This window comes from Eucyclogobius newberryi, unplaced genomic scaffold (assembly GCF_026437365.1).
Source record: "Eucyclogobius newberryi isolate DKJ021-1_F unplaced genomic scaffold, fEucNew1.0.hap1 SCAF_9, whole genome shotgun sequence".
Classification (NCBI taxonomy): Eukaryota; Metazoa; Chordata; class Actinopteri; order Gobiiformes; family Gobiidae; genus Eucyclogobius; species Eucyclogobius newberryi.
In genome coordinates this window covers 9,250,807-9,269,460 of record NW_027316532.1, presented here as the reverse complement: position 1 = coordinate 9,269,460, position 18,654 = coordinate 9,250,807, and the positions used below count along the sequence as shown (strand labels likewise).

General features: G+C 40.6%; 1 protein-coding gene across 1 annotated transcript; it reads right to left on the bottom strand.

The window, feature by feature from the left end:
* Window positions 1-212: 212 nt before the first annotated feature.
* Window positions 213-18,518, bottom strand: lmo4b (LIM domain only 4b). The gene is made up of 5 exons (XM_072438283.1): window positions 18,424-18,518; window positions 14,691-14,928; window positions 7,350-7,446; window positions 4,908-5,063; window positions 213-1,044 (listed from the first exon to the last, which is right to left on the bottom strand). Exons 2-5 carry the CDS (start codon window positions 14,921-14,923, stop codon window positions 1,036-1,038), a joined length of 495 nt encoding a protein of 164 aa, XP_072294384.1. The 5' UTR covers window positions 14,924-14,928; window positions 18,424-18,518; the 3' UTR covers window positions 213-1,035.
* Between the last annotated feature and the right edge of the window lie 136 nt (window positions 18,519-18,654).

Below are 18,654 nucleotides of genomic sequence, written 5' to 3'. Positions count from 1 at the left end.
GAGTGGCAAATGGGATCTCGTAGTAATTACGCCATTCAGACATAATGGTGGCTGTGAAAACACTTCTCTGCTAAAAAACAAGGCAGTCAGACATCATGACAGCAGCGCGCTAAGTGGCTCTGCACCCATAATTAGAAAATCTGTAAACTCCACTAAAGTAAATTGCAAGTTTGGAGTAAAATTCTCAAGCGCTACAATGAAGTTAAGGAGTCTTTAATTGTCCATATTTTTTTTTAATTATTTAAATACACCATAGTGGAGCAAATGTCTCGGAAAATATCACAAATAAATTCTCTTTCATTCAGCATTTATATGTTGTTGATGAGCTCTACATCAGTGACTATGGGCATCGTTCTTGTGGATACATGGGTTTGTTTTTGAGGACAGAAGGAGAACCGGAGCCGGGATGTCCTGTAGCCACGCCGGAACAACGACATTTACATGCATACTGTACATACATGGGAACTTTTACAAATACACCAAAGTCTCATGATTTGTTTTGCACAAAAAGCCACAGATTTTTAAAACCCATTTTTATATATACCACCAAAAAGAAAAAAACAAAACCATTCCCCTTTTGACAACTTTTTAAAATATAGAAACACCGCATCGTTTTGGAGGGAGGATAGAAAAGGAAAAACATGACAAGGTCCCGCTTTTCCTCAAGTCTTTTTAACAAATGTGCAGTTTCGAAAAGTCTGCATTTGTCCACATTTTCTGATTTCTCTTTCCGAAGAGTCTGTTAAGTTTCTGATTCTGCATTTCTCTTTTTTTCTTTTTTTTTGCTCCGCGCTCTTGTAGAGTCCTGATCCAGGTGCATTAAGTGCAAGTATCCAGTAGCCACAATCGGGGGCGGGGGAGGCTGAGCGGCGGCGTATGGGTTACTGGAGGATGGTTGGAGGATTCCTTCAGGGCAAAAGGGCCTGGGATCCACTCCGTCTCGGGTGACAATGAGTTAGGGCGAAAATGAAGGCACACATCCTGCTGCTCGCTCGCGTTCTCGCTCGCGTTCTCACTCGCTCGCGCTCCGCCGGCCTAGCAAACCTGCGTGGTAGAGACACAGAGTAGAGGAAAGAAAGAGGAGGGGAAAAAAAAAAGAAGATGAACAATCTGGCAACCTGTCATTCACAAAACACCGCTGAGCTGACACGTCAACTTTCACCAGCCCCGCCGAGGCCCCGCGTTCATTTATTGATCAGCCAGCCTTTGAAAACCATCTGGTGTCCCATTTACTGTGCATTAGACCTGGGACACACTGAGATTCTGACGACATGATAACCTTGGCAACATGCACTATATGACTCACCCACTTTTGAATATTACCTTGGTTTTATGTGCCTTTTATTTACTAACTATTTTGGTGTTCAAAAGTAAAATGTCAAACTCGACACTCTATACTGATACGACAATAAAGACAAAACAGACAATACAGACTGTAATTTTCAACACAAAATAATAGGACTTTCCTTGTAACCACACGGTCTTTTACTAGTTCTGATCATGCTCAAGATCATCATAAAACTGAAATAGGACAAAATGTGACCTTGCTCAAATGAGTATCTAGTTTATCTAATGTCAATAAGTATGTGCCAACCCTTGTGCAGACATGATCACAGTGACTCTGATAGAGATATATGTCCTAATGAAACACACACCAGATGACATCACACAGTGGGATGTGTGTGAATGTTCAGGAAAAAAGCTCAAAGTTCAGCCCAGTATAAGAGGGTTTTCACCAGACATTCTAAAAACACTACTTTGATACTGTGATGCCTTGATATTAACATAACATGGAATCAGACATGGACATATTTGATTAATATACTATTTTGGAATATAGCGTGCCAACTTTTATCAGATTTAAAGTGACAACGAGTAACTTTCTGGAGGTGGAAAGTCACCTGCACGTTTCTATGGAAATAGAAAGCTAAAACAATATTTTGGACCATTATTCATGGTGATAGTTACGTTTTGTGCCATTCTATGAAGATTTAAGGCCAAAGGAACAAAGGGTTCCTCTAAGTAAGAGTCAGGTCTGTGGAGATGCAAGCCTACCTGCAGTAAGGACACAGGTTTTTATACATTTTAGTTTAAAAAAAACAAAAAAAAAACATGAAAAATACTGCATAAAAACATACTATTATTTATTTATTTTTTTTATTATTATTTTTTTTGTCAATTTATTTTGAGTAAACCAAAAAAAACATATCTGCATCAGTTTACCTGTTTAAATGGGGTAAGACTTCGGGCTGTGACTGAACTTTGTGACTCGTCTCGGGGGACAAAACGTCTTAGCCTTGAGTCTACCTTCAAACCGCTGTGTGTAGATCGCCCTGCGCCATCGCGGAGACATCAACCGCAGGCTTCAGTGGGGCCTTGTTTAATTTATTGATCAGCCAGGCTTTAAAACCCATCTGGTGTCCCATTTACTTTGCATTAAGTTAAAAGTGCATCCATGAAGCGATTCTCTTTGGTGTAATTATAACGGCGCTGCAACATAACCGTGGGAGGCGCTTGGGTCCTGCGAAACTGAAACACGCCGCGGAGTAAAGACAATTATCCGTCTGACTTCAACTTTTTCATCTTTGCTGTTTTTCTTCTGCCCTTTTTACACGATTCTGAGGAGTGATTTACTTTCCCCATCATCCTTCAAATCACTAGGAGGGCTCGAGTCTATTAGTAATTGCAAACTCCTACTTGGGGGCTAATTAAAGTGACTGACGCTGGGAGGGTCTCACTCCCCTGGGTCAGAGCTGCTCTGTAGGAGAGAGGTAATTTGTCTGCTCTGAACAAAGAGATTAGGAAGAAGCCGAGAAGAAAGCTTAATAAATGAGCATCAAATGTCCTATGCTGCGAATGCACACGGCACCAATTATGTGCGAGCAGAATCGGCCATAATCAGAACTATGGCGGTCTGTAGATAACCTTCTTCCTGAACGAGCGTAACTGCTTAATTCAGTCGGCCTTCTCCCAGCGCTAACCCGGCCTGTGTTCTATATTCAATTTATGTTGTGCAGCTGAGGATACATGAGCGATATTGATTTTGAGAAGCGCTCTCCGCAAGCTGTTCTGCTGCTGGAAGTCGGAGGCCGTCCAAATTCTGTTTTTGGTGAAAAGGGGAATGTTTGTGTGCCGCTAACGCGCTTTAGCAGCAGGATCATTCTCCTTTATTTCACTCAACAAAAGCATCCTGAGACAGTCCTGCTGCGACGCGCCTCTCTGTTTATTTAATAATTCTCTCTCTGCTATAATTAAAGCACCAGGGCCAATATTCAGATTGCGTTTTAGCATCAATAATTCAGCGCTTTTCACTACAATTGATGTTAGCGCATAAATAAAGAATGAAGCCTCATATTTACTAGTGCGGCTGCGGTGCAATGGACAAGCGGGGAGGAGTTAAACAGGCATTTAAAATTAAGCTAGATAATGCTTTCAATTTGAATGCGAGAGCACTAAGAGCTGATTTGTAAAAGTGACAAGGCCCTAAAAGGAGTGCGGAGAAGGGGGGTTAATGTAGTCCCACACTTCCACTCACAAAGCACTCAAGGTGAAATGCATGCTCCCAACCTCCGTATCTATGAGCGGCCGAGGTATCAATAAAGCTGCTTGTTGTTGGAGCAAAAATGATTACATCTCCTGCAGGCACAATGAAGCTATCCTGAAGAATGAAGTTATCCAGCGTATATGATTAGGCCTTCTGTTTCGCTTTCACTGGAGGCATCCAGATCAAATCAGAGGGAAACCATGATGACAGGTCTGTGATGGAGGAGCTGCCGCCGCCTGGGGCCGCGGATACATGTTTCTGGCCTCCCTGTAATAACTTAGCACAGGTGATCCCAGGCTTGTTGACAGAGAAGTCAAACGTGGGTTTAAATGCTCTTTTCAACCAACAGCTCATTTGTCATTGCAGTCGAAAGTTTACTTTTTAAATGTGGCCAAAGCTAATGGGACGGATGCGTCACGATGGTAAATGGAAGTTTTGGCGATGAGGTTGCATTTAGTATTGGATTATGTTTGCCTCCAAAAGACGCCTCATGGCGTCTACGAGAAGTTAAAATGGGAAAAACATGTGACTACCCAAATGTAGCACTGGCTAGCTCAATCGGAACCAGAAAATGAAATATTGATTAAAGAGGTTAATAAGTCCCTCGGAGAATGGTGCAAATGAAATGCCCGGCATCAGCGGGTCACGGGTCATGCATGTCAATCAATTGCAATTATTTTTGTTTTCTTATCTGTATCTTATAATCAGTATTTCAGCTGTATTACTTGCATTTGGAATGAACTTTGTCTGGTTTGTACAAGAAGGACCATAATTGTAAAAATAATGATAATAATAATAATATTAATTTAAGCCAATTTTGGTTCCTTTCATTGCTTTTTGTGTTGAAGTTACAGTTTGTAATTGACTTTACTTTTCATGACAATGCTTGAAGTTAAATCAATTACTCAAGTTAATCACAGCATTTTTTTGTAGAAGAAACATTTATTTTGCACAGTGCTTTGTCAAATCGAATTGTCAAACTGTCACTTTTGAAACATCATGGCCTTATTCTACTTGACATTTTACTTCCACTGTGCTTGAATACAGAGTTGAAAATGAAAAGACAACTGTAGAACATTTCATTTTCACTTTTTCTGCATTTTTTTTTGCTCTTGAAGTCAAATTCATCTCTACTCTGCAAGATTTACTACAGGTCTTTGCAGTAATCAGCCGCGTCGATACAAAGGCGCCAGAAAAGTTGCATGGAAATGACAGATGTTTGTGTTTTCCCTGTTAATGGCCGCCAGTGTGATGAGGAGTGATCACCGGCCTCTGCCACTCCATCATTGCTCTGTTTTAAATGAACTCGGGGCCTTCATATTTCAGTGCGGCGTGCGTGTGCCTGCGAGGGGGGCCGGCTCACCTTCTGGTCCGACAGCAGCGGGTTGGTCTGCAGTGAAGTCAAATGGCCGTTGATGAGGGCCGTGGGTCTGTCGTGTTCGCAGAAGAGGCTGCCGTTGATGTAGTGGAAGCGGTCTCCGGGGACCAGGCGATTCCGGCAGGTGGAACATGTGAAGCACTGCACAGACACAGCAGTAGGATAGAGTTATAGTACTTTTCCGCTGGGACTAGGGCTGTCAAAAGGAGAGGAAATCACATACTAATCAACGCTGCGACTAGGACGGGAACTAGATATTCATTTAGGAAGGTATCGATACTGAGAAAAATACTAACTGGGCCGTATCGTATTGTTCTGGCGAGATATGAAATGTTGAATGTTGTGATATAAATCCTTGCACGGTGCAGCTCTAAATGGAGTCTGTAAATTGTGAATGTCAAGAGATGGATTCACTTGATTTTTTATTTTTTGGTGCATACAGATTTGATAACTTTGACTAAAATACCCTTAAACAAGTTAGTACAAATATCATAAACGCCACTGTTACTGGTATTTTGTCTTTGTTACCACAATCTGTCTCTTTTTATGTCATGATACATATTCAGGGAACAGTAGGAGGTTTTATTTTAAGCAGTTAAGATGGTAAAATGTGTAAATATAGTAGGATTGCAAGTTTAATAGCTATAAAATCTAAATTGCAATTTGTTGTATTATGTTTAAACGGGCTAATCTTACTTTAGACCTCTTTAAACATCTGAAACACACGTGATCAGTTCAATTTAAATTCCACCCGTCTCTGAAATGATCCTGCTCCCAGCTATATTTAAAAGTTGAACTATGAACAGAAAATAAAACGTAAATCGCCAATCAAATTACAATGCTTGTCAGAAATGTTTTATATATTGTTTGAGTTCCTTTAGATTCCTAAAATATAAACTTGAGAGAAAGTATTTAAAAATAACTCGTCTGCGATAGACGGGACGACATAGTTAAACAATAGAATTTAAATAATATGATACACTAAAAAGTAGCTAATGGTTCGATATTTGTCTTGTTGCTGTTGCCGATAAGCGATATTTGCCGATTCAAATGTTAACAACAATGCCCACAAATGTATCTTAAGTTTAAATAATGATCACAAACTTTACGCTTTAGCGAAAATAATGGCAAAATGTACATTGGGTATTATCATTTGTGTAAACATACAAACATATTTTACCGATACCGATACTGGAGTCGATACACTGTTCATTCCTTTCTAAAATGCAGCATGTTCAACCAACTTTTATCTCGCTAATAATGTGTCTGTTTCTGTTGTTGCCATGCGCAGTCATGTGACCTCCGCCCCTCCTGGTGCATGGTGGCGTTATACATATTGCATCATACACATGTCTATGGAGTGTCACATGAATGTTTGATGAGGAGCAGAAACGAGGTGTGGACCAGCTCAGCAGTGTCATGCAGTGTCCCACTTCACACACGCAACACCAGCACTTTCAAACTAAAGCGCTCCACTTCCTGTTGACAGCCACATCTGCCTGTTTGGACACGTCACCTTTATTTAAGCCAAAGAGGAAATGATTTGTGTTTTTTTTTTATGTGATTTGATGATATTGAATCATAGAAAGGTCAGTCATTGTTTTGAAAAGTATTTTGGTTGTACATGGAGCTGATGATGTGAGATAACTGGTATTTCTACATATTGATTTGATACCAAGTAATATTGAGCCAATACCGATATATTTTGTATTAAAATGCATTAAAACGATTGAAAATATTACTATTTTCTCTGTTTCAAGTATCAAGAGGTATTTTTATGCGATATTTCTACTTAAAGGTTTAACTTTGCTGTGCTTGTGCATTTTAAAACCGTAGATGTGATATTTTTATACACTAAATATCAAGCAGTTTGTGTGTGACGTGTTTTATAACAACTGTATCTCACAGTACAATCTTATCACAGTATTCATCATTTCACGGCACAGTATTTATTGCAATATTGTGGAACGTCAAACTATATATTATACTTTGTTCCTTTGATAAAGTCCTGTACAAGACTTGGTGTAAATAATTACTTTTCCAATGAATTAAAAATATCAAAGTGCTTAATAACTTTTGTTTCATTTTGTCTACACTGAAATGGAGCAAAGGATCATGGTCCATGTAGTTCCTTCTGTTTCTTTAGCTGTTGCATGTAAAGTAAAGCTTACAATCAGATATATTGTGACTTTTGACAATACGATACTTGTTACAGCTCTACTACACAATGGTTTAATACACATTCTCACTGTAAAACTATTGCAGTCCAAACAAAAGGTCAAAACGCCAGAGAAAAGAATGTGCCATGTGCAGAGCTTAAGGTGTTCAGCTGAGGTTGTTATATTTTTCGACAGGTCTGCGAAAGAGTTGAAGAAAGAGTTGAAGAAAGATCCGAATGAATCCTTCACTCCTCTGCATTGAGTTTACCTTGAGATGGTACACATTGCCTTGTGCCCTCATCACCAGTTCGCTTGCGGGAATGGATTGACCACAAGCGCTGCAAGCCCCGCTGTTGCCAAATAATCTGCGAAAAACAAGAAAAAGGAAACATATGTTATGAGAGATATGAACGGGACATTGGCCCGGACACACTTGGCCGCTGTGTCACTTTACCCAGCGCCAACTTCCCCATTTTCAACCTCTAACTTTAGATAAATAGAAGCAAACAACTGGGAGCAATAGAAAGCCATCACAATATCGACGGAAAAATGCCACCACTCCAGTGCTTTCTCGCTCCGGAGCTGCATATTACTTTTGGAGACCATTTTTTTGCAACCTAATAATAACCTGGAACATAAGCAATCACGCCCTAAGAGGATTTGATTGTACATCCAGGCGCAGACGTAGTGCTTTTGCCATTAGGACTCCTGTGAGCGCTCTGTCACTGCCGTGTTTCCATTAGAAAGCCGTAGCTACTCGGCTTGATATATAATGTGCATGGGTTAACCTTTTCAATCATGGTGTCAACACTTTAGATTTGCTTCTGCTCATCTCTTTCGTCCCTAACCTTCTCTCTCTCCTCTCTCTCTCCTCCTCTCTCTCTCTCTCTCTCTCTCTCTCTCTCTGCCTCTTGATAATGAAATGCTTGCTCTAGCTTCCCTTCTATCTTCCTTCTGAGTCCACAATTTAGATTACTTCATCTCGGTGAGCAGCAAACTGAATGAAATTTCGATTTGAGCAGAAAGTAATTTACTGGGATCTGGACCCATTTGTCATCATATCTCACCGGGTGTTTGCTCTATCACTGCACTTTTCCTAAGCAATCAAATAAGACCACGGCATCTGACATGCTCGGCACGGCGGAGGGGGGGGGGGTGGGGGGGGGGGACGGGGATAGGGGGGAGTGGTTAACTGACGGATTCACACGGAGAAGTGCTCGCGATACAGAGGAATTAACAAGCCGCACGAATGTAAAACAACACGTGTCATTAGACGTGCTACAATTTAATAGATTACAGAAGAATATTGATCTGGTTTTGCAATTTACTTATTGCTTGACCTTTGTGATGTCTACAAGAACACAGGTCTATAGCAAGGTCCAATTAATTTTCAGCCAATAGCCTTCAGTCCTTGTCGCTGATGCTGTTGTTGCACGTTGTCTGAAAAAGGCAGGGAATGGTACAAGAATGTTCTGTGTGTGATATTAGTGTAGGTTTCCAGGCTTAAGGAATCCAGAAGGTTTCAGGAGGCCAAGGTCATCTCTTTGGGACAAATGTGATCACAGAAATGTACCTCACTTTCTCAGTCAGTTCAACTTGAAGTATTACGATCCAACACTATAATTAGGTATTTGTACATATCCTTGAAATCAACAGAAAATCCAAGTCATTATGTGTCAAATGTCTTGTTAAGTAAATTGCAGATATTTTAAATGGGAGCAGCGTTCTAAAGTGTTAACGAACAGATTTATCAAAATCCCGCAGCAGGCAAATGAATATTTCAAGCATAAAAGCCATAACCCGAGCAGTTAGATATATTGACAAACAAACAACAAGCCAGACCTCTTTGCAAAAGCGACTGAAATGGCTGTCAATAAGACAGCCAAGGCAGAAGAAAATCTTGTCTTGGCATCATTTAGAAAGGCTCCATCAAAACTCAATTTCAGAAACTAATTAACTGGAGACTGTCGTCACAACAGTGCCAATTCTGAGCGTTCTACGGGACAGACGTGGGACTGAAAAGCCATATACCAGGGCCTTGGTTTCAAACATTTTTGTTGAGGATAACATCTCTGCAAATGTGTTCCCAGAATTTAAAACGAGAGGTTTAAATTGAAGGCATCGTGTCCAGTCTCACTTCTTCACTGTGGTAACACTCATATTTTACTTATCATAACTCGGGCTAAAGATGTCGCAATATCAAATGTTTGTGTTCTGATGGTTGGGAGAGTCGTTCAAACTAACTGGCATATGACTAAAAGTGTTATGATCATTTATTTATGTTGGACTTTTGTGAGCCAATGTCAGACCTATCAATAACACTAAATACTGTGATTATATGATATCATGGAGAACTATTGACATCTTGTCCAGAGACTCAAGATGCCTGCTCTGGTCAACATGTCGGTTCCTGTATAAACTATGTTCCTCATATTGTTTTCTTCTGCTTTGGAAAGTGTGGGATATAGTTTCAATTCCCGCATTAGCCTTCCGTTTGCTGCACCTTTAAATCTCCTAAATTGCTTCTGAAAGGTGCAGAAACAAAGGCTGGAGGACAATTTCAGCGCACTCTTTGTATTTCGCCACAGTGTGGAACTCATACCAGGTTAATTATTTTACCACGGGAAAGGCTCTTGATAGTATTTGATTTAAGAAGCCCAAGCCTTTAGGTGCTCAATTAAGTTGCTATATCGGTTTGAACTTGGGCTCTAATGGCCTCTTCTGCCAGTGAACTACAGCGCTGGGGTGAAGTCGACACCCTGGGTCAGTATAATTAAGGCCAAGGGACTCTTTAATTGCAATGACACATCTGGTTTCTCCCTAAAAATCAGTAGCTCTTTGAAAACACTGGAGACGGCTTTATCTTGATTTATGTCTCTGCCTCCCTCTTGGATTTGACTTTAAAATGCTACTGGGCTTGAATTAAAGAACAAACAATACACACAAAAAAACTCATTTGGAGCTGTCTGTTGTCCATAGGCGATGACTATTGAATTTCATTTCAGCGCTGACTGCCAGGTGAAATATAGCATGGGCTGTCTGGTAAATGCAGAGCTCATTCAGCGAGGCCTTTGAGTAGGGTAAAATTACCCCACAACAATGATTTCTGCAACACAGTCCATTAAAAATGCCTCTCTACATCAGCAGCCAAAGCACCTTAAAAGCACTAGGCCATATTGATACTGAAGCGGGGCTTTGCATAATGGCAAGAGCTGCATTAGAGAGCGGAGCGGCGATGGGGGGGGCACTACATTGTAAGGATGAGAGGGCGGCGTGGCTCGACTTAGTTTGAGTACGTGCATGTGTTTTGAAGGGGGGAGGGGCTCCGTGGGTGTCGAACGGCGGTGGACGAGGAGGGGGGCGAGGGGGGGGGATCAGCCAAATTACACTTGGATAATTCAGAGTAACAGATCTGGCCCCAAGTGAATTGAAGGCCTTGAATTAATTCTGTTATGACAAATCAAGACAAACGTTTCCCCTAAATTGTATGCGGTTTAATTAATTTCGGAGATCCCGCTCTTTTCCCGGGCCTAATAGTTCACATTCTCTTATGCTGTCAGAGCGCTTGAGTGGGCAGACTTCAAAGTTATATTAAATAACCAACTATTAGATTTACCTCACACGTTCTATTGGAAAAGTGCCATTTAATTACCTAGGCTTATTCAATTAAGGGGATAGCATTCTCCCTGAATCCGGCTGCCACAAGTAAATTAATTCTTGGTGGACTGGCAGCCCAGAGAAATAATATCACCTCAGGCTTAAAACAACATGATCCTGACTGAGAAGCCAAACTTCAGCAGTGTGTTTGACATTAAAGGTCACAAGAACACGCTCCCCGCCACAAACTAATATTCTTTATTTGGGTTCATTAAGCCTGGTTTAAAGGTGTTAAAATGCAATTTACTTTTCACCAAAGGGAAAATGTTGGTCTCATTTAAGACTCCAGCGCCCCGAGTGATTCCAAATAAACGCTCCGAAGAGTTGTAAAGACAGGTCAGGAAGACGTCATCTGAAAGCTTTGATTCACATTGTGCAATAACTTAATCTTAAAATCAACAATCATGTTCTCATACTTGATTGAATCTGTCTGTTTTGGCAAATACATATTAGAAAATGGTGTTAGTTTTAGCCGTAACATCAGCAGTTTTAGTTTTTTCATTTATACAGTATTTCTTACTATTCAGAAATATTACTTCATCTTGAACCTTCGAATCAAAATATATATATTTATGTCTGTGGCTAAAGAAGAAGCGGTGCATAAAAGCTGCATTATTATGATGTGGTTTGGTCTGGTCAATAAGATTAAGCCCAATGATGGACGACTCCTGAGAAGGATTCCACGCCCATAATGTGTGTGGCAGGCCTTTGTTTCACTCTGCACTTATGTCATGGATTAATCTAGAACACACTATTAGGGGAAAGTTTTCAAGGATCTGCAAATAGAAACTTTATTTTAGGTGGAAGTGATGCTTTGAAAATAAATGATTTTAAAACAGAACCTTTTCTGACAGCTTTATTTAGGGTTGGTGATGTTTTATTGGCGATATTGGCAATATTGTTGGATTCCTCCAGATATCGGCAGCGGCCCAACATTGAATGAAAACCGTGCACTGCCCCAGTCTGTGTGGGCCATGTGCCACTCCCTGTTTGTCCTCAGTTCATCAGATTTGTCATTTTGAACAGACTCACGATTAAAGTCTAAAAATATATATTTTTCTATATTTTTATTCTACATCCCAGATAAATACATATTGTTGTTACATTTACAAAGCAAAGCGTTCGTTTGTGAACATTTTGTGATCTTTGCAATGGATTTGTACATCATAATATTGGTATTGGCAAATATTGGTAAGTAAATATTAGTATAAAAAAATCTATATCCAACCAGCTTCATTTGTGATGTGATTGTGTGTGTGCCATTCAAATAAGCAATTGTGTGAGAACAGTCTTGAGAAGGCTGGGGGGACCCCAAGGATCCAGCTTAGGACCTTTTGGATTCTGTAAACCTTTTATATCTATGCAAAACGATAGAGCTAACCAGTGGGTCTAAAATGCGAGTATAATAGGTGACCTTTAAAAGCTTTAGTGGCAGCGTGCACAGCTTGCCCAGCGATGGCCTCAGATGTTTATGCTGTGTGAAATATCCCGTCTTGATTGATGGGTGATGGCTATCTTCCCAGGCCAGGCGTACTACATCCCATTATAGCAGTGATATGATGCATTTCAACTTGGCCGTCCTGATCAATCAGATGAGCGCTTTCATTATACGCTCCACTCTGGAAAATATATGTCATTTGAGCTGTTTAGCAATCCATTTCCAAAGCCGCTCTGTCCCTTTAAGACGCGGGGGGAGAAGAAAAACCGCTGCAAATGGCCTTCACAATAATCCCTCTTCTGTATCTGTCTCTCTTGCTCTCTCTCAAAAGCCAATTTGGTTAATTAAATGTTTTGTTTGCAGTGTGGCGCTCATTCATTTCGGACGCGTCATTGGGAGCGGATACAAGCCAGGGACCAGATCTCATTAGATAAAACCCATCAGGACTAAAGGAAATGGAGGGGGACTATAATTAAAGCATTTAATTGTGTAGACTCACTGTCAGATGTGTTTTTTCCTCCCTGCTTCTATCTTTATCTCCGCTCACATCTCATGGCTCCATAATATGCATTTTAGCTCTTCCACCCAAGCACGCTCTTATTACAAGTGGAAAGGTGTATCCACGCGTTACCCCCCTTTTCCAATTTTAATTACGTTACGGTCCCATTATGAATGAAGTACCCATTGACTTTTTCATCCTTTTTTTGAGATGGGTGTGTGCATGTGCGGAGACACGCTTTACATTTTGAAATTGCTGGTGCAGATTTAATAGCGGTGCGGCGCGGGACTGGAAAACTGATTCTTTTTTTAGATTGCTGCTTATCAGAGCCACGCGTTTGCATACTTTGATAGGATATACTCAACTTATGCCACATTACATCGTTACAAATGCGAGTGATGAAAGGCAAAGATACTACTTGAAATATGCTTGGAATTCTTTACATGTTCCAGTCAACACGCGAGCACAACGTTAATCGGCTAATGCCAAGTCGAATTTTACACAAATGACAGTTTGTGTACGTGTTGTGGCATCAGGAAATGAGTTTGAACGTCATTAAAATTGTGAAAAAACAAGGTCTTTTAGTCACTACTCTTTAAATCCTACCTGAAGTTGAACTATAAGTGCAAGGTGGGCTTGGCGTTATTGCAAAAGGCTAATTGTAGATTTGCGTTTGGCCTTTCAAAAGTGCCTCCCACATGTTTAACTAATTACCTAAGTGAATAAGAGAGGACTTAGTGTTAGAAGTTTGAGTGAGCCGACGCCACATCACTGGGCTCTACATTACCCCAACGAGCGTGTCATCGGTGAGTGTGGTTGGGTGTCTGTCTGGCACACCTACTACAATATTTAAAAAGGCTCTCGTGCTAATTAAATGCTCCTTTCCATTAGAAGCAAGTCCAAAGAGGTGATAAATCTAATAAAACATAAAAGTCGGTAAAATGTCTCACGGGGCAAACGCAAGACTCATTTCTTGACGTTTTTTTTAAAGTTTGAAGAAGCAAATGGGTGTGAGGAAACGCTCACGTGGCGCTGTTACTCTCAAGTTATCTTTGATCCACTTACGCTGACATCTACGAGAAACATAAGCGGGGCTGGGCAGTTTATCAAAAGTTAATCAGAACTGTTGAAAAAAAGCAGATGTTATCTTCCCTGCAACGATTACCATGATTTATCTTACCGTTTTTACAAGCGCTTTACTCTGTGTTCCCAAACAGTCTTGAAACAGTTTGGCTCGTGTAGGTCAGGGTGATGTAAGTGTTGTACGTTTAATTAAAGGGATAAACTGACTTTTAAGCCTTTAGTGTAGTTTAAAGTTACAATGCAAAAAATGTGAGACTAAGCAGATTTAATTCCAAATGATTGTCTAGTTTTGAGTAGTTCTAACTAACATTAGTACAGTTTGTGTTTAGATAAGTTAAAATAAATAGTCTGTGGACAGATAAATTACTTGATTTTTACTTTTTTTTACAAGAATAATTTAATCCGAAGTTCAAATAACAAATTTAACCAATTCAATAAACTTGGCTGGTAGTAAAAACTGCTTAAAACACAAACCAGTCAACTCAAACTCAACATTTAAACATTCTGCAATGTAATTTCACCATCCTGTTCTAAATAATGTCGAGAAAATATAAAAAAAATACTGATAAAATTCCACCCTAAGAGTTAAGGATCCAAATAAATGTAAAAAATAGAAAGTTTTGATGTTGAAAACTTCTCTAAGAGCCTATAATCAGCATATATTGTACATACAGACTGAATTAAAGCAGCAATATTGTAATTTATTGAACAGTTTTTTGTGTTTTTTTCCTTCTGAGGCTAAACCAAATCGAAATTGCACTCAAATCGTATCAAGAGAAGAATCGAATCGTGACCAAACAGAATCGCCCCATCCCTCCTCGGAGCGATCGTCCTCTTGTCCTTTCTTTTGTTGACCCACATATATAAACCCGGATACAAACCCCTCAAAAAAGACCCCAGTTAACACCCCAGACCCTTGTTGTCCGGCTCACCTGATGTAGTCATTTCGACACAGGATCATGCCGCTCTTGGTGTAACAGGACGTCCCGATCTCCCCGAGCTGGGCCTGGCAGCAGGAGCACTTGAGGCAGCGGCTGTGCCAGTAGCTGTCCATGGTGTAGAGGAGGAAGCGGTCTGCGATCTTTCCCCCGCACCCGGCGCAGCGCTTCCAGGAGAGTGACCCCGTGCCCACCGACGGCTGGCTGTTGCCCCCTGGATTCACCATGGTGCCTGGGGACCAACACGGGGAGGACAGGGACAGTCAGAGGAGTCGTGCGGGACAAACTTTAGACAGGAATCGTTACACAGTTGAGTTCATCTCTATTTCTAACCCTTTCTATTGACTTTTATTGTACTTTGTTTTATACTGTAGACGTGTGACTTGTATATCTGGACTTACCCGGGTACTGATCAATACTAGAACTAACACTACATACTCATTTGAGCTCGTATCGATACTGAAGAACGGACATAAATAGTTTGACTTTTGCTGAATCATCTAAGAATGATCTGCAACTATTTGTATTTTATTAACACACATTAATGAACATTATGCATGTAAATATGTAAAGATTATAGCCAATCGTGGCTTCAGTCCCTTGGCGGGTTGATGTCAACATATCTACAAAACAACAGTAAGTAAGAAGTATTTCAGAACTATTAAGAGGCCACAAAATACTATGAAAGAAAAGACAAATATTTTGTGTTGAAATTGACAAAATGTTCCATTGTAAGAGTGTTTTAATTAAAATTGTGTTTGTGTTGTTGTGTCAAAATAGCACGTTTTAGTCAATTTTATTTTTTTCATTATACATTTTTTGTTGTTTTAATTAACTTTCTGTTATTACAGTTGCATGTCTTATTTGATCTTTCCCAATGCCAGTAACTTTGATCTTGTAATTAAACTTGTTGATCTATAAAGTCAGAGTCGTAATTGAAATAGTGGTAGTTCTAGCTTTTTTTTCTTCTTTCTTGAAATCAACAGATTCTGAGCAAACTCACCAAGCTTCACTTTGAATTAGCTCCAAAAACTTGATCACATCCGTCTTATTCTATAGTGTCTTACTTTATTTCAAAAAGAACAAACAGTTTCACTAACTTAAGTCATCCTGTGTTTGCCTTTCCTTATGTGTTTCTAATGCACATGTTTTTTGTATTTTTTTACCTCTTTTGGACAAAACAAGTCCAGGAAAACAGTGCACAACGGATACGCTCGTCTTACTCTGTGTTTTCATGAGATTGTACAACTTAAACCGTGTCAAATAAGATACACGGTGAGAATATGTCGTCCTATTTGTCAAAAATCATGAATACAGTACTTATATATGCATTTGAACGCATATAATGATGTTTGTTTTTAGATTTAGAGCTTAGAACATGCTCAATGTCAAAATACAAAGCAGCTCGACAGGTTTTTATGTAACCTGGACGAGCATGTTTCTAGTAAAAACATATATTTGCTGATTTGCTAAGCTTCAGGCAAAGTTTTTAGCCAAAACAGTGAGCTGAAAAGTTGTTTTTGTGGCATCACGAAGCACCTTCTAACAGAGAAACATCTAACACTTACTTTAGTTTCATTAGCGTTGTCACGAATACGAAAAATACTGTCGGCTTGGACCGATTTCGGCGCTTTCGGTATTTTAGAAAAGGAGTGTTCAAACTTTGTTCAGCGAGGGCCGCATTTTGGAACATAGGCGTTGCTAGGGGTGACAGAATAAAGGTCAACACAGTAAACAGCCACATCTTCACTCAGGCTTATTGTGAATGTTGTTTTGAAGATGTGCAACATTTGAAAATCGAGTATATCGTTTAAAATAAAATAAAGTAATGTTATTGAAAGAACTGATTAAAAAGTGAACTTTTGTTGTAATGTGAAAACTTTCAAATACTTTTCACATGTTTCTGATAATTAAACCTTTAACAAATATGTTCAAAGACATGTTTTAACACAGTTTTGTTGGACTGATCATTCTTTAACTATTGTTATCGAGAAACTCCAACAAAAAAACTCGAGACAATCATTTTTCTCATTGTCGTTCAACCGTAAGTGACATTTTATAAAGTCATCAGAGAGTTTTACTTTTACTCTTTGTGTAAAAGCCAAATGTTTACGTTATGTTCATTGATAAAATACCTGTAGAAGACTGTAACCTCAAGAAAAACAGCCTACTTGTTTGTTAATTTCTCAAAATGTAGCCTGTTTTTGCAACTGAACTCATCTTTACATTACCTCGTGTGATGTTATGCTCTGATAAAGCTCAGAAGGGTTTCAAAACTGCTCATGAAAGGCCAAACTGTGTCATAATAATGCGCTTTTTTTTCCAAATCAAACGAGTATCTAGCTCCAAAACTAGTTCTCGAGCCTGATTTCCAGCACTTTTTGCCCTGCCCGGTCCAGATTCCCACGTTGCACCTCCACCACAGCAGCAGCAGCACTTTGCACAGGGTGTTTTTAGGTCATGTGTTGACTTCCCCGACACCGCACGACCCCATCAAGGACAGCCCAGGCTATTCTCAATTATCACTTCTCTCCCTCTCCTCCCTCTTCTCCCTCTTCTTCTCCCTCTCAGCCTCTCATTGCTCTGACTGGTCGTCGTAGTCTTTGAACAGCTGCAGACTGCAAATTGCACCGAAGCACAATAGCCGATCTCATTATGGGGGGAACTGTTCAGAGGCGCGCGCTGTTCCGCTACAACGGAGCAACGAGTCATTTAGCGCACTAATCTGCGCCCTTGATCTGCGCCTCTGCTGCTCCGTTTGGACCTCTGCGCGGATGAATCTGCGCGGAAACGATAACGGAGCGCAACCCAAAAAAAACAAAAAAACACGCGCAATTACGCAGCAATTACGCAGCGTTCTTCCCGCGCGTCCGCTCCAACGATCCAGCGTAATAAGTGCAAAAACAACCCGCGCGCTTTACGTCACGTCACGTCACCGCTAATGACGTGAAGTGTTTTATTTGTATTTTTTTTATTTTTTATTTCTCTTTCCTAATCCATCACGCACCGCGCTGTGGCATGTGTTGTTTCGCCCGCAAAATGAATGTCTTTCACCTTTTTTTTTTTTCAATTTGGTGGTCAGCCGCAGACAAACGCGAGCCCGGATCACGCTTAAATCTTTGTTGAGAGGCAGGTAGAGCTAATTAGAGCCGGGTTACGCACGGGAGAGGAGGAGGAGGAGGAGGAGGAGGAGGAGGAGGAGGAGGAGGGGGTCTGCACACGCACAAATGCATTCAGTTTAAGCCCATTAGCGACGGCTCTTAGCGACGGACCGCGGAACCTTTGGAATAAACAGCAAAAAACAACAACAAAAAAGAGGTGGAAACGGTGGAGATGAATCAAAACGCGTGGTTGTAATCGACTCGTGTATGTGTGGATTGAAACTAAACGATCCGTGGTCAAGTTTGATCCCGGAGAGGAGACGGGGGACAAGGAGTGATGAGGGGAAGAGGGAAGAGGGGGCTTTCTTTCAACTTAAATGGAAGTCATTACACGAAGAGGCAATTTTGGAGTCGAGACGCAACAAAAAAAAAAAGAGATCAAAACATGTCTGTGATGTGAAATCGCGTGCACTTTGGGACGTGATGGCAAAGCAGGCTGTAAACATTAGCGGGTAATTATCTGATAAAGAGGGGATAAAGACGGATTAGCGACTGCGCGTTCGGACCAAAACGACCATAAAACGTGGGGACGACAAACGCGGCGCAAAACTTCCACCAAAACCCACCTTGTTCTCGAGTCAAACCGGAGACTGTGGCAAAGTTGACGATCCGGACGACGTCGGGGCTTCAAAGAGTCCAGAAAAAGTGCGATCTGGCCGCGAAAACGTCCGTAAACTACCGCGGCGTCCCGTGCGTAAAAAAAGACACGCACAAAAAAGAAAGCAATCGCGAACAAAAAAGACGTGGGGAGGGGGGAAGATAAAAAAAGGGAAAGAAAAGCTCAAGCCCGGGCGTTT

Bases quoted from the DNA above. Each gene is read 5' to 3' on its own strand.
- lmo4b (XM_072438283.1), bottom strand. From the start codon at position 14,923: ATGGTGAATCCAGGGGGCAACAGCCAGCCGTCGGTGGGCACGGGGTCA. The intron at 7,447-14,690 runs GTGAGCCGGACA...TGTTTTTCGCAG, and splicing joins TGTCGAAATGACTACATCAG to ATTATTTGGCAACAGCGGGG. The intron at 5,064-7,349 runs GTAAACTCAATG...GTGTCTGTGCAG, and splicing joins GCAATGTGTACCATCTCAAG to TGCTTCACATGTTCCACCTG.